Source organism: Diaporthe citri, assembly GCF_014595645.1.
Source record: "Diaporthe citri strain NFHF-8-4 chromosome Unknown scaffold_7, whole genome shotgun sequence".
Lineage (NCBI taxonomy): Eukaryota > Fungi > Ascomycota > Sordariomycetes > Diaporthales > Diaporthaceae > Diaporthe > Diaporthe citri.
The window spans coordinates 2895285-2909925 of record NW_025064852.1 but is presented as its reverse complement, the minus strand read 5'-3'; the positions used below and the strand labels follow the sequence as shown (position 1 = coordinate 2909925).

The 14641-nt window shown below is 52.0% G+C and overlaps 3 protein-coding genes across 3 annotated transcripts; 2 read left to right on the top strand and 1 right to left on the bottom strand.

Annotated features, from left to right (window-relative positions):
* Window positions 1–2837: 2837 nt before the first annotated feature.
* On the top strand, window positions 2838–4049 carry INS49_013984 (uncharacterized protein; the record flags this gene model as incomplete). The annotated part of the gene is made up of 6 exons (XM_043174676.1): window positions 2838–2903; window positions 2961–2987; window positions 3169–3191; window positions 3311–3521; window positions 3578–3802; window positions 3867–4049. The coding sequence occupies 6 exons, from the start codon at window positions 2838–2840 to the stop codon at window positions 4047–4049; spliced, it is 735 nt and encodes a 244-aa protein (XP_043021621.1).
* Window positions 4050–6103: 2054 nt separating this feature from the next.
* Window positions 6104–8160, top strand: INS49_013983 (uncharacterized protein; the record flags this gene model as incomplete). The annotated part of the gene is made up of 3 exons (XM_043174675.1): window positions 6104–6851; window positions 6923–7561; window positions 7754–8160. The coding sequence occupies 3 exons, from the start codon at window positions 6104–6106 to the stop codon at window positions 8158–8160; spliced, it is 1794 nt and encodes a 597-aa protein (XP_043021620.1).
* A 594-nt stretch (window positions 8161–8754) lies between these two features.
* On the bottom strand, window positions 8755–10938 carry INS49_013982 (uncharacterized protein; the record flags this gene model as incomplete). Its single annotated transcript, XM_043174674.1, has 3 exons — window positions 8755–8874; window positions 8944–10070; window positions 10299–10938. The coding sequence occupies 3 exons, from the start codon at window positions 10936–10938 to the stop codon at window positions 8755–8757; spliced, it is 1887 nt and encodes a 628-aa protein (XP_043021619.1).
* Between the last annotated feature and the right edge of the window lie 3703 nt (window positions 10939–14641).

Here is a 14641-nt window from a genome sequence, read left to right as displayed (position 1 = left end):
CTCTGGTGTCGCAAATGGCGCGCCGGGCTCCCCTCGGCCACGTTGTTGTCAGACGCCCCATGTCGTGTCACCAACCAGCCACCTCCGCAGACTGTGTGATTCGGCGAACGCCGGCGACTGAGCCGTTGATGCGAACACTTGAGATCTCCACTGGTCTCGTTGGGCGTGAAGTCGGCACGCGCAGGACTGACTGTCTTGCGTCCTGACCTGGTGTGGGGTCGGAGCTGTGCCGCAACGGGAGGGAGCAATGGCAGGTGCGAGGAACGCCGCTTTGCGCTTCCCAACAGAAAACCTCAGGTGTCTGTCGGAAAGTGTCGCTGATGGGGACGCTATTCTGAAGCCTCTTGTAAATGATCCCCAGTCAGAAGTAATTTAGAAGGGAAATCGTAGAAATGCCTCGGCAGACCATGATCCTGTGCAGAAATGCAGGTCGACTGGTCTGGGCGCGTTGCTCACCACAGCACATCGCGTCCATACCGTGCAGCCATGGCCGCCAGATCACATATTAAATGAATGAGAATCACAAAAGAAGCTCACTTGAGCATCCTCAGACTTTTAAAGCCATTACGAAGGCGATAAAGTTGAGGGGCGGTCGTGGAAAGAAGAAAAGAGGACTGCATCGTGGACGCGCGATCGTGGGCTGGAGCGCGACTTGACCAGAAGGCGTGCATTGCGACACGGTGGTCCGGAAAGCATGCAAAAAAATGTGCATGGCCTCTAAATTGATCCATTGGTGAAGCCCATAGCATGAATTGAGTAAAAATCAGAGTTGTGGTGGCCTGGGGCGAAGAAGTTGAAATTCGGTCGTGAATTTGCGGATAGCTTCACGATGCAGCTGGGACGCGACCTGGCGACAACACACGAAAAGTGACATCGGCTGGCCCCACTGATATTGGGCACTTTGCCAGCACCGATAATTTCGAAAATACGCCTAATGGAAATCTGACGTTTCATTTGATCAGGGCCTTGTATTGTATTTCTAGAAGACATGGGTTGTTGGCTCGCCATTGGGAATGCGACCGAACAAGTCGCAGTCGGGTTGAGCTGGAAAAGCGGCCTCGAACGTGCACATCTCGAGCTGGGCCGGGGTGCGGACGCCCAGCAAGACGGCGAGCATGGGGGGAGCTGCATCGGCCGTCAATGCACGCGAAATGCTAAAAGAAAAGCTTATGGAAAAAGAGCCAATAACGAAAAAGGGTGTGCCAGAGGCAGGAGAACGGAAGAAGAGGGAGAAGGCCGGGACGGTCCAAAGAGAGAATCGGGGGGAGCGAGGTGATTGACGTGAGAGCAGCGTGGACGGCATGGCGATGGCAGCGGGCTGATTGTGAGAGGAGGGGGTACAACAGGCGAGACGTGAGGTCGAACTGGTGGGCCCAATCGGGCATAGCGCCAAGTCCCTCCCGGACAGGGATGCGGATTTCTATTAATTCCCTGCTAAAACGTGCATCTGAGCAGCCGTGCAAGTAACGGATCGGCCGAGATTCTGTTGCATCCGCGCGTGGGAGACCAGCAGTTTAGCCGCACTCCCCGTTATTTTTACGGCCCCATGCTGATTTCCTATTATACCCCGGCCATTCCAGGCATGCTGGGTCTCTCGGGGCCCATATCGAGAACAAGACTCAGGGTCCTGCTCAGCAAGCTTCGAAATGACCATTTGAAACAGCGGCACAACGCAGAAATAATTACCGTACCTACGCTGGGGATATATGGTAAACGTGAATAAATCCCATCACTATGCCACGCCTGTCTCATGCAGCACTTGTTGCAGGTTCCATGACACACGTGGGGTGGGGAAAGGGAAAACCTGCCCGTGTGAATCCCATCTCGGTTCCTGTCGTGGAGGACGAATGCTTGTGTGGTGTGTGAACATATAATAAGCTGGCAGCTCGACTGCGCAGCCCGGCCCAGACCAGCCCCCCCAAAGCCAAGCTCAAGCTCACGTGCTGCACCTGCACGGCAGTGGGATGCGAGCTTGGATGGGGGCCGAGTGGGTGAAGATGTGCGTTGCGTGTGGGTGAAATGGCCAGCCACGGGCAGAGGCTGGTGTAAACTGCAGACTGCAAACTGCGAGACGAAACAAGGTATGAGCCAGGAAGCTCGACTGTGCACGGTGATAGTCACGGTAACGACGAAGGAGGGAGGGCAGGAGGTCGGTGTTGGGGGCCAGCGGAATACTAAAAAAGAATAAGGCATGATGCACAGGACCGGACAGAATAAGACAGGACAAGACGAGACGAGACGAGACGAGAGGCAAGTCAACAAGGTTGACAGACAGACAAATAGGCAGACTGGCTCGGATCCAAGGCAAGGTAAGGTTTCGGGTGGCACTAGCAGGAGGAAGAGGAGGAAAAAGGAAGACAGACGGAGGGGAGGTGGAATGGATTGGATAATTGATGGTTGGGCAGCTCATCCCCGGAGCTCCCAAGCTCCAAGCTCCCTGAGCTGTCTGGATACTTCATTAGGTATTAGACTGGGTATTTTTCCTGGGGGGAAGGGGGAAGGGGGAGGGAGGGTGGAGGGCGGAGGGAGCAGGAAGCGTGGCCTAGGCGCGGGCGTGGGCGTGTGCGTGTGCGTGCATTGCGGTTTACTGATTGTGCATCCTCGACCCGTTCGCCCCGCTCTCGTATATAAACACAGGCGCCCACCACGACCGCTCCCTCCTTCCGCCCCGTCCCCTCCGATCTCTTCCTCTCTCTCTCCCCATCCAACCCACGCGCATCTTCCGTAGACAACATCAATTCGGCCACCGTCCATCCTGTCGCCAATTCCCTCCATCTCGACTCCGGTCATCAACACAATCAATCCAACCAGTCCATCCCAAATCCCAATCTACCAAAATGCCTCCCAAGAAGACCGAAGGTGCCACCAAGGCCAAGGCTCCCGCCTCTCACCCTACCTACCAGGTTTGTCGCCTTCGCGTCGGCTGTTGTTGAAGTGCACCATCATCTAACATGCTACAGGACATGATCGCTGAGGCCATCACTCAAGTATGACTCTCCAACCCATCCTCTCCGGCGCATCACGCGGTTCACCTGTGTGTTGGCTGTCACGCCTCTGATGCTGCACCACGATGCGTCAGGGCAGCAACCCAAGGCAGCCACCACAGCTTCACGCCTACTCTACCGTGTCTTCATTTTCATTTTACTGACGCGTCATTTCAATCTACAGCTTAAGGACCGCAATGGATCCAGGTGAGCCAGCTTTACCCCAACTTGGCCCTCGTGTGTTTCATGCCCCGCATTTGGTGCATGAGGCCATCGTGACTCGGCCTCGATGTGAGACAGAACCAACGCTAACATTCTCCCCACAGCCGACAGAGCCTCAAGAAGTACGTGAAGGCCAACAACAACATTCAGGCCCAGACCGACTCCATGTTCGACTCGCTCTTCAACCGTGCCCTCAAGGCCGGTGTCGACAAGGGTGTCTTCGTCCAGCCCAAGGGTAAGCACTTGCCTCATGATGCTCAAGCCTCACCTCACCACCCCCCCTCACTCCTTGCCCTATTGAACAATGTCGTTCACGTCTGTCATGAAAATTTCGTCGCATCATCCTTCACCCATCTAACACCATCCTCTAGGTGCATCCGGTGGTACCAAGCTGGCCAAGAAGAGTGCCCCCGTCAAGAAGGAGGCTGCTCCCAAAGGAGAAGAAGCCTGCTGCTGAGAAGAAGGAGACCGCCAAGAAGGCCACGGCCAAGAAGCCTGCCGCCAAGAAGGAGGGCGCTGCCACCAAGAAGGCCGCTCCCAAGAAGGCTGCTTCCACCGCTGCCCCCAAGAAGGCTGCGCCCAAGAAGAAGGCTGATGTGAGTGCCTAACCTGACTCGCCATCGCGATGAGTGAATCCGGCCGACTGACAGACAACAATAGGCTGCTGCCCCGGCGGTCGTCGACAAGCCAGCTACTCTTACCAAGACCAAGTCTGGCCGTGTCGCAAAGACCACCACCAAGCCCGCGGCCAAGGCTGCCGCCACCAAGAAGGCCGCGGCTCCCAAGAAGGAGAAGACGCCCAAGAAGGCGGCTGCCTCCACTGCTGCCGCCTCCACGGCATAGACTGGGTTAGAATGAAGGCTCTCTGCCATCTTCTAGCGCACACTTTGAGTTTATTGTTCCACGCGTGTAGGGCGGTTCCATTGGCGTTTGGGGGAAACAGGATTGTGGGTTCATCAAAGGGTCTACGTTCAGTGTATCTTGCTTGGGTCGGCGAAGGCGTGCGCATTCCAAGGTCGCGGGCCACCAACGAGTGTATTTACGAGGGGCCGAAGCCCATGGCCTGTCTCGGCTTGTGGGGCTGCGGTTCGTGTCGCGTCACTGCGCTCGGCGCGGCCGAGATGGTACGGTGAGGCCCAACAGCAAAGCAGACGGGTTACGGAAGGAAGGGGCTGATAAAGGGATGGGCATCTGTAATTTTATACCAACGAGTCTTGCTGGTGTTGCAATTGCAGGTTCGGTTAAGTTCATGACAGCTGTTTCGTTGCTTAGGCGGCAGTGGTTTTGTGTGGGTGAGTGAGTGAGTGAGAGTGGTGTGCGTGTCCAGTTTGTTGGGAAGATGGGTCTCCCTCAGTTTCCAGAGTGTGGCGCGACGCGTGGTGCAGGGGGCTGGGTTTGTTTACTTCTCTGCTGCAGGCCTCACGTGCCAGAGATTTCTTAGCTCTTCGCGGTCGCTTCTGGAAAATTCCGGTAGGACTCTAATAACTTGAATTGTCAGAGATACCTAGTGTGTTCTTGAATAAAACGATAATATGTTCCATGCAGACAGTTGATGCCTTCAACCCCAGGGCGATGCATCCGGGCTGGCGAGCAGGTTCGGCCGCCGGCGTGTTGAAACGTTTGCCCATCGCCTCCCGACCTGAGGGTTTCCAAGGCTATCTGTCCGTCCATGGCTGTGGCTATTTTCAGACCGGAGACAACATTGGATTGATCTGTTGTGCACTCGGTTGCTTGAATTTTTCCATCTTTTGGATTAATCAATACCAAGTCGTGCTATTTTCCCCAAGGCCATATTACGCAAGTCATCTTGTTGCACGTCATGTTTCAGACCCTCCCGAGATGGCGCCCCTCATGCAGCGAGACGCATCGTTGACAATTGAAACGGAGCGGGCAGCGGGCGGGCGGGAATGAACGAGGGGTGTGCTGGTCTGGCTGGCTCCCTGCCCGTTGGACCATGACGTTTCGACCCACTTGAGGCTGATGGACGGCCAGCCAGCTCACTCACTTTCACAGCTTTCTCTGCAGTATCCCGCTGGTCAGGTACTCGGGTACTCCTTGTGCCAGTTTGTGTGTCTTTGGTAATGAATGGGAACTGTTCAACTGAGATGGAATAAGACTTCCATCTTCTCGGGTAGTATCATTAGAAAAGATGGAGACGGCACGTCAGACATGTGAAGATCAGGCTCTGAGAGCAAGTTCTTGTTACGGTGGTAAACCTTGGGAGCTCAAGCTCAACTCACGGTGACTTACTGGGTCGCCTGCAGCTTGGACGGACAATGAGACTGGATGACTGACTGATTGGGCTGGCAGGCTGGGCCCAACCTGGCCCACCGTTGACGCAATGGCCCGTGCAGCGCCGATAGGAGAGGACGATCTTATCTTGCCTGACCCCTGCTGCGGTACGAGACGGGCAGACGGGGCTGACGGGCGCGCCATAGCACGGGACGGTTACCGATGGGGAGACGTTGACCAACGGTGACTGTCGCTGTGTAACTGTAACTCAGACCTCACAACCTGCCGACTCACTCACTCACTTCGTCTGCGCAGCACAGCACAGCACATCCCGCGACACCCCATGACACGACATCGCACGGCACGGCACTAATCACGCAACCTGTATACCTGCTTGAAGACAATCAATCAATCAATACGTCCATCAGACCCATCAACCCACAGCTCCAGCCGACAACCTGCCGTGGGATCAACCCCAACTATCCGCCCCTAAATCTGTCTCGGTGCACCACCTGCAGCCAGGCTTGGCAGCCTTGATCCGATCCCGTTGCATCCGCCCCCCAAAAACGAACCCCCACGAGCCTCACCACCACTTGCGGCCCTGACGATGCTACAACACCTCCGTGACATGACAAGACTCCCAGCTTGAATAAACAACGGCCGCCATGGCTTCTGAGTCGGGCTTCGGCTCCCACAATCCCTTCCGTCGCAAGACAGCCGCCTCCCCAGGCGCTGGAGCTCAAGCTCAACTTGGAGCTGGGCCCGGAGCTGGAGCTGCCCCGCCTTCTTCGTCCTCCGTATTACACGCAGACACACGAGCTCCCGCTTACGCCGCCGACGATCTCTCAAGGCCGCAGGCACCACATCGTCCAAGCGGCAACGACTTTGCGAGATCTTTGGACTTGCTTCCCAAGAGCGATGCTCCTCCGCCCGTCACTTCCTTCCAGAAGAAAAAGCCCGTCAAGAAAGTCAGGGTGCAGAGCCCTCCGCCGTCGAGTCCCGAGTCAGCCAGCGCCGAACGCTCGTACCCCAAGTACCCGCTACCCCCACGAGACGACGGCGACAGCAGCAGTGCCAGCTCCCCGTCGATCAATGGCGAGGAAGAAGACCCCTTCCAGAACGAGGCGCCGCCCCTCCCCGAAGATGTCCTGGCGCCGATGCAAAGGTTAGAGGCACCCCAGCCGCAGCCCCATACCGGCCGTGGGCCGCCTCCCAACCCTTTCCAGAAGACATTGGAGGACATGGAGCAAGCTGCACGGGACGGCGGGCCGACTTCAGCAGAGCATGCCTCACCGGCAGGGAAAGGTCTGGACGTTGAGGCATTCAAGAAGCTACTGCTGACGGGGCAGGGGCCCGCACCCGGAGCTGCCGGCTCGACAGGCTCGGCCACTCTGCACCCCGCAGGCATGGCTGGTGATGGAGGGAGCATGACGGATGCCTCGTCGATCTCACGACAGTCCATCTTTGAGAACAACAATCACAAGAATCACCACGGACGTCGCACGAGATCTCCGAGCCAGAAGGCGACGACGAAAAGCGTGGCCTGATAAGCCCGCCCCAACCCAAGCCATCCGGCGCACGGAAGAAGCTGCCACCTCCTCCTCCGGCAACAAGACACGGAAAGTCTATCAAGGTCGGACCGGTCGGCCAGGACCGGCCACAAGCATTAGAGCGCCGGACCTCTGGAGGATTGGCTGATACATCGTCCGGTCGAAGGGCGTCACTCAGTCCCACGGACGTCAACAAGCCCCTTCCTGCGCCTCCAGCGCGGTCTGAATATGACCCTAAGGAGAGCATATTTGACAAGGAAGCCGCAGGCAAGGTGCCCGAGGTCGATATCGACCCTGAAGCAGATGTTGTGCCGTCGCCGCGACCACCCACCCCACCAAACATGTCGCACTCTTCCTCTACCCCTGTGCAAAACCCCACGTCGACGCTGAGGAAGCCCGCCCCGCCCCCGCCGAGAGGGGCGCACGGCAGGACCGAGAGTAAAACACAGGCTGAGCTGCCGGAAGAACCGGCCACGCCCTCTCGCTCTTCGATGGAGTCGGTTAGGTCACGATCGTCTAGCATACGACTGAGCACCGCGGCTCCAGTGCCACCTCCGCCGAGGCGGCCAGCAGGTCATCGGTCATCGCCGTCTGTCTCTAGCCCTGTTACAACCACTCAACCATCAGCCTTTCCATTGCCAGCTGGACCTCTGAGTCCTACTGGTGAAGTGCCAGGCTTCACACATGTCCCATCCCACCTTGCTACCGATACAAGTAGTGCCACGACGGGGTCAACCACGTCTCTCACACCCCAACAACACCCAGGCGTGTCCAAAATATCCCCGCCCCCGCCGCCACAACGGAACTCATCTCACCGCAAGAGTGCCGCCCTCTTGCCCAATAGACCAACGTCGTCCAGCTCCGCCGAGCCACCCGCGCGGAAGAGCGGCCGCGAGGGCGTCGTGCCGCCACCTCCGCCCCCGAGGAAAAGGGGCAGTAGCCGCGGCAGCATGGAGGGCTCGGCGCTGGAGCCCAAGAGGACCAGCATGGAAAGTGTGAGGAAAGTGTCGGGGGACAGCATCGCCGGGAACGTGCCGCCCGTGGCCGAGGAGATGGAGGCAGCCGACGCTACCGCGACGGACGAAGCTGTCCAGGCGATGCTGGCGGACCTCGATGCCCTGCAGAGGGAAGTGGAGGCTGCGAGGGCGGCTGCTGCTGGAGGTGGTGCTTAGTGATGAAGGGAGTCAGTCTACCGCTTCATAACTCCTTGGATTAAACACTGGGTGGGTAAAGATTGAATTTATTAGGGCCGACTGGGCCTCGTAGTGCATTTTGGTCCTTTTGGCAGGCTCAACATTTTTAAGATGGCTACTTGTATATAGACGGACGGCGCAGCATGAGAGCGCGAGTGTGGCATGCTCTCTTGTGATGGCAGCGATTCTTTTGACCTGACTACATGACATTATGAGCCAGGATGTATATTTAAGGCGCGAGGTCGTTACAATTGTTACTGTTAATAGACTCTTGACCATTACATCGGTCTGATGCCTCCAGGAAGTGAAGAGAGCACGGCTTCTGGGATCGGTGGAAACGGCCATGTCTGACGAAGCCGGCTTTCTTGACACTGACCGCTGGCTCAAGGGTGCTTTCATATGTTTGCATCATTTTAGCGGCACGCACACATTGCTCGATGCAAGACGCTGAATTTGATAAAGAACTCTGTTCCATATGGAAGACTTGATGCACGAGTACATTCTAACCCAAAACTTTTACGCCGGACTCCTGTTTATGCAAGCATTCATCTCTCTGTCACAAACAAACCATGCTCATGTCGGCCTCCTGAAGGGGTGTGCCTCCGTGTTGAGGACAAAGTCATCGAGGCTGATCAAGTCCGGCGGCGACAGCGCCAGGTAAAAGTACTTGAGCGTCTCGGCGAGCCAGAAGCTCTTCACGAAAAGTCAGCCAGCAGGCCCAAGAAAAGCATTTCACATCACCATCGGGCCTGGTTCACTCACCTCCATATAATCCTCCTTCTCAAGAGGGTACTCTGCGCGCGTGACATCCATCACCGCCGCGTTGGCGTACTCGGTCTCGGTGCCGTTGGCGACGGCCCTGAACATGTCCCACGCGGCCTCCTGGAACTCGGTGCGGCCCGTGACGCGCCACAGAACAAACAGGCTCTCGATGGCCTCGGGCCGCAGGATGTAGCGCTTGTCCTTGGCCGAGACGACCCCGAGGGGCAGGTGGTCCTCGCGGTCGAGCCGCGCGGCGCGCTCCTCCTCCCAGCGGCGCTGCGACCAGGGGCACGTCTCGCGCGACTCGCACGGCACCGCGCGGAACCGCTCCGGCATCATGCCCGTCGGCATGACGCGGTAGGCCCACGCGCAGCCCCTTGCGAGCCTCGCGCCGACGTCGACGAGGTGGGCCCGGTTCTCCAGGACGCGCCCGCCCAGCGCGTAGGTGCCGCCCAGGAAGCACGCGAGGTGCTCGCTCTCCGTGTCGAGGGTGACCTGCCCGCGCTGGGGCGCGTTGGCGTTGGCGGCGAGGAGGACGTCGGCGCCGTCCGGGAGCATGGGCCGGAAGAGCATGTGCTCGTTCCCCGCGTCCATCCAGCCGGCCGACATGGTGGCGTACTTTTGCTCGTGGCCCCCGAGCAGCACGTGCATCTTGATGGTGTACTCGAACAGCGAGTCGGCGCCGCTGCCGAGCGAGAAGAAGTAGCCCGAGACGACGTCGGGGGCGCTCATCGACACCCACTGCGGCCACACGCCGGGGATGTTCGTCTGGTTCTGGCCCGCGTGGAAGAGGTCCGCGATGGGCGCGATGGCGCCGTAGTACTTTGGGTCACCAGTGAGCTGCGTCAGGCGCGTGAACTCGAGCAGCAGGGTCCCCGGGGACGCGGACACGACGCCGCCCTCGACCTGCAGGCCCTCGCCCGACTGGCTCTGGCCCATGTCGAAGAAGTCGACGGGCATGCGCGAGGCGGTGTTGAACCCGGCGAAGAGCATGTCGCCCAGCTCGACCGCCTTGGCGAGCAGCACGCTGCGCCCGCTGAGGTCGTACGCCGCCATCAGGCCGCCCAGGTAGCGGATGTTGGTCTCGAACATGTTGACTCGCGGGTTGGTGGACTGCCCGAAGTCGACTGCGGCATCACTGGGTTAGCTATAGGGGATCTGGGGGCAGAGGATGTGTATGATGAGGGGGGCAGGTGGAGGAGAAGGATATTCTCTGCTCGTGGCCTGTCTCGAAACCTTCAGCTTCACAAAGGGCCTTGGGACAAGTCACGGACAGGCCACGAACACGGCAGACGCCTCACCCACTCCCTTGGAAAGGTAGCAAGGTCAAAGCCGAGTCCCGGGGGGCTGCTTACTGCGCGCCACGGCGTCCACCGCCTCGTCAAACTCCTCCCGCATGCCCATGATCCACAGCGTGTCCAGCGCGTCGACCAGCGTCGCCGCCCACCCGGAGAACTGGTCGCGGCCCCCGCCCGACACGGGCAGCAGCGCATCCTGCATCCACGCGAACCGCCGGTAGCTGCGCCAGCTCTTCTGGAACACGGCGCGCACCTCGTCCCGCCTGGCCTCGCGCACCGCCGCCGCCGCCGCCGTCTCGGGCGGGAACCGGTGCTGCACGGGCGGGAGGACAGAGCCCTTCTTCTTGCCCTTCTTAACCTCCGGGCCCGTGGGCAGCGGAGCCGGGTCGCTTGGCGGCGGGTACTTGAACTTGATGGCGGCCCAGTCGAAGCTGCTCGTGACGTCCCAGACGCGGCGGGCCGAGGCCTCGTCGTTCATGAGCCGCTCCAGGCGGGCCGACTCGGGCTCCCGGCGGGAACCCGGCCCCCAGGAGGTGTACACCAAATACACGAGGAAGACGCCCAGCAGGGTCAGTGCCACATCCTTCCTGCCGAGGCGGGCCCGGCGGCCCCGGCCGAAGGCGGCGAAGGGGGAGCGCGTCAGGGAGGGCCCTGAGTTGCGCTTCTTCCTCGCCTTGTAGGGCGCTGGGGGGTACATTGTTTATTAAAGTTGTGTGTGGGCTATATATCTTGTTTCGCCCGTCAAAGGGAACGGTGACGGGGGAAGGATGGTTTCAGGGAACGGACAGAGATGCACTGAGAGGAGGGCTCATAGGCAAAGAGAGGACAGCAACGATCATGAGAGAGATTCCATCCTCAGGCGGGACGAGCACCCGCTCGCTGAGGCAACGTTGGAGGTCGGGAACCAACGTGCCCTTCGGCGTTTCAAGTACCGCCATTCCGCCCCGTTTACGATGTGGCCCGGCCCATAATAAAAAGGCTCAGGGCGCACTTTCTTTGTGTTGCTTGGTCCAGGTGGCCGATGCCAAGAGCGCGGCAGAGTTGGGAGATCGGCCGAGAGTGTTTCGACGCTTTCGGGAGGGTGTGTGCCTCGCTCTTCATCTCCTTCTGGCCTAGCTTTGACGCAGGTTCTCCAAAACCTTAATTGAAAGCCAAGAGGCTGTGTGTTATTATTGGGTGCAGAGACGCCACTGGTGATTACAAGCAGGGTGGTGGCTATGTAAGCGTTCAGCCGTTTACAGCACTATACTCTGTGCACAAATGAAATCGCGGCCAGAAAGGTGCGTGCCTCATCAGTCTCGTTGGGGCTGTTGCTACTCTCATTTGCAATCAAACGTATCAAAATGGCGCTAGTGGTCTGCATCTAACACCTCGCATCAAAAACCATACTCACTTCGTTTTTTATATATTTTCACCTCCTATATAATAAATACCTTCTTAGTTTAATTATACTCTACATAAAATAATAGCTGCTTCTTTTTTAATTCTTTTAATATTTGTTTAAGGAGAATGGAGGAAATATTAAGTGTATAAGGTGTGTAACCATGTGTTAATATTTAATTTTAAAGAAAATTTAAAATCTTAAAATATATAATGATTTTAAATAAAAATAATTAAATTTACCTTGGGTACCTTAGTAACTTTAATATAACTTTTTAATTTTATTTCCTTTAAATTTAGCTTTAACTTAAGTTATTTTTAACTTTAATTTAAATATAAATTTCTTTTCCTTTATATACTTAATTTTATAATAAAAAGAAGGAATAAAATTAGAAAAGAAATAGCTTTCTTCTTATATATATATTAAATAAATTAAAGCTAAATTAAAAAGTGCGTATAAAAAAGGTGCGAGGTATTAGATGCAGACCATTAGCGCCATTTTAATACGTTTGATTGCAAATGAGAGTATCTGGTAGTGGGCCTCAAACCATAAATAGCAATGATTATCTAGGTGTGCAAAATCGACCTGAAGGACCAACAGTCATCTCGCAAGATTTATTCTAGGGCTGCTGGACATACCATTGGCTGACAATATCTATTATCGGAAATATAAGATATGAATGCCCCTTCAAGCGTCGGCGTCCCCGCTGAGGACTGTCGCACTTGACAGCTGTGTTGTGTGCATGTGTGCTCTGCGACTCTTGAGAGACTTTGGCCAGCTTGTGGAACTTCTTCACACCATGATTCCTTACGACAGATAATAAGATTCACGGAGTTGCTGAGGACTGTGTCTTTGTATATGTTTTTCTAATTGAGCCCGACGCACAGAAGAGGGTCTTTAAGACGGGAAAGTCGGCCAATTCCGTCAAATGTTATATTTCATGACATGTTGGCCTTGGGCCCCATCCTGGTCGCCAATTCAATCGCGCAGTGCAAACAGGCGCATCTGCACATTTCTGGGTGGTGAAATGGGCCCCGTCTCAGTTTTACAGACTGACTGCAAAGTCGAAGGTCTGCGTTCGTGCTTACGACGGCCTGCGGCGGCCTACGGCAAGACGGCCACCCTTCACAACCGCAGCACCTGACCCCCATGCCGCACCGAAGACCATAAAAGCAGACGACGAGTTCGTCCACGGACCGCTCTGTTCTGAGGGATTTATCTGTCTCGGGTCTCGTAGCTTTTCATCGAGTCATGCCGGGCCGCCCGTCTGGCGGTTTGCGTACTCTGGGTCTTGGAAATAGGCTGACAGCACAAGTTATCTTGCGCCTTAAACCTAACTGTTGGTAGGTCTCTCATACGTACGATAATCATATAGGAAGCAATTATATATTATTATTATTCTGTCTAAGTTCTAAGAGGCTATATGCCCTAAAGGGGATAATTAAAGTAACCTTTTAAGTATAAGGGTTGTACTTACTAATACTTGCAGTTTTTTTCTTTTTTTAATAAGTATATATAATTCTTATTATAATTAATAATCCTTATTATAATTAGCTTTAAAATTATAATTTATTGCATATTAAGTATATATAATTTTTATTATAAGAAAGCATTGCTAAAAAGGCTTAAAATTATAACTTATAAGTTTTAAAGCAAGTCTTAGCAATCTTTATTATTATATTACCCTTTAGATTTATAATTATTATTATTATATTATTCTTTAAATATTATATTTATTATCCTTAATATTTAGCTATTAGGGTTGCTTTTTTATAAAGATTATTAACTTTTATATAATAGCCTTAATTTTAAATCTTTTCTTTGCAGGGAAAGTTAATGCTTATAAAGCTAGTATTAAATCCTTTAACTTATATTTATTTTTATTACATATCTTTATAATATAAATATTATTATCTTTATCCTTATTCTTATTATTAAAATGCATTTAATATTACTTTAAATTAATTTCCTTTAGCTACTTTTTATTTTCTTAAAATTAAGCATTATAAGCAGCTTAATTATTTATTATTTCCTTTTTTTGCTTTTTATTATTTTTTTTAATTTTCTTAATAATTATCTTTTGCTTAAGTTATTTAAATAGTAATATATATTTCTTAATAAATTCCTTTATATATAGGCCTTATATATATTTATTAATAATTTAATATAAAAAGTTTTAAAGTTAAGTTAGCATAATAATTTAATCCTTTAATAGCTAAATCTTTTTAATTTAATATATATAAAAGATATTTAAGATTAAAACTTTTATTAAGTTGTTTATTATAAAAATTATAATGATTTAATATTTAAAATAATAATTACTTTAATAATTCTTATTATTAAAAATGCTATGCAATTTTATATTAAGAGTTTTAATGCTCTTAATATAAATGTATAACTTTTTAATTATATTATTAAAAGATATTTGCTTATTTTAATATTAAAAGTTATTAATAATTTAAATAATAATTATTATAATAACGTTATTTAGGAAAAATATCTTAGCTTAAGCTATAATTATAACCTTTAGCTTATTAATTTTAATAATTCCTTAAAAATTTATTTTAATAAGTAGCTTGCTTTTTTTAATGCTTAATATAAAAGTAAAGTTAAAGGCGGTTTTTATAATCTTTATTAAAGTTTTATTAGCTTAGTTTTAATTATTTTTATTATTAATAATAATTAAATTATTATTAATATTAAGTAAATAAGAGTTATTATTATTAATATCCTTATTAATATTTATTAAATAAGTAAGTAAATAAGAGTTATTATTATTAATATCTTTATTAATATTTATTAAATAAGCATTATTAATAATAACCTTGCCATAAGAATTAATAAGATTAATAAGCTTATTTTTATTTTTATTAATTAAGGCGATTTTAGCTCTTTTTATAACCTTAATAATAATTTTAATCTTTATCTTATTGCTTAATAGGAATGTAATTATAATATTTATTTTATTAATTAAGGTTATAATTGCAATGTTTATCTTATTAATTAAGGTTATAGTTGC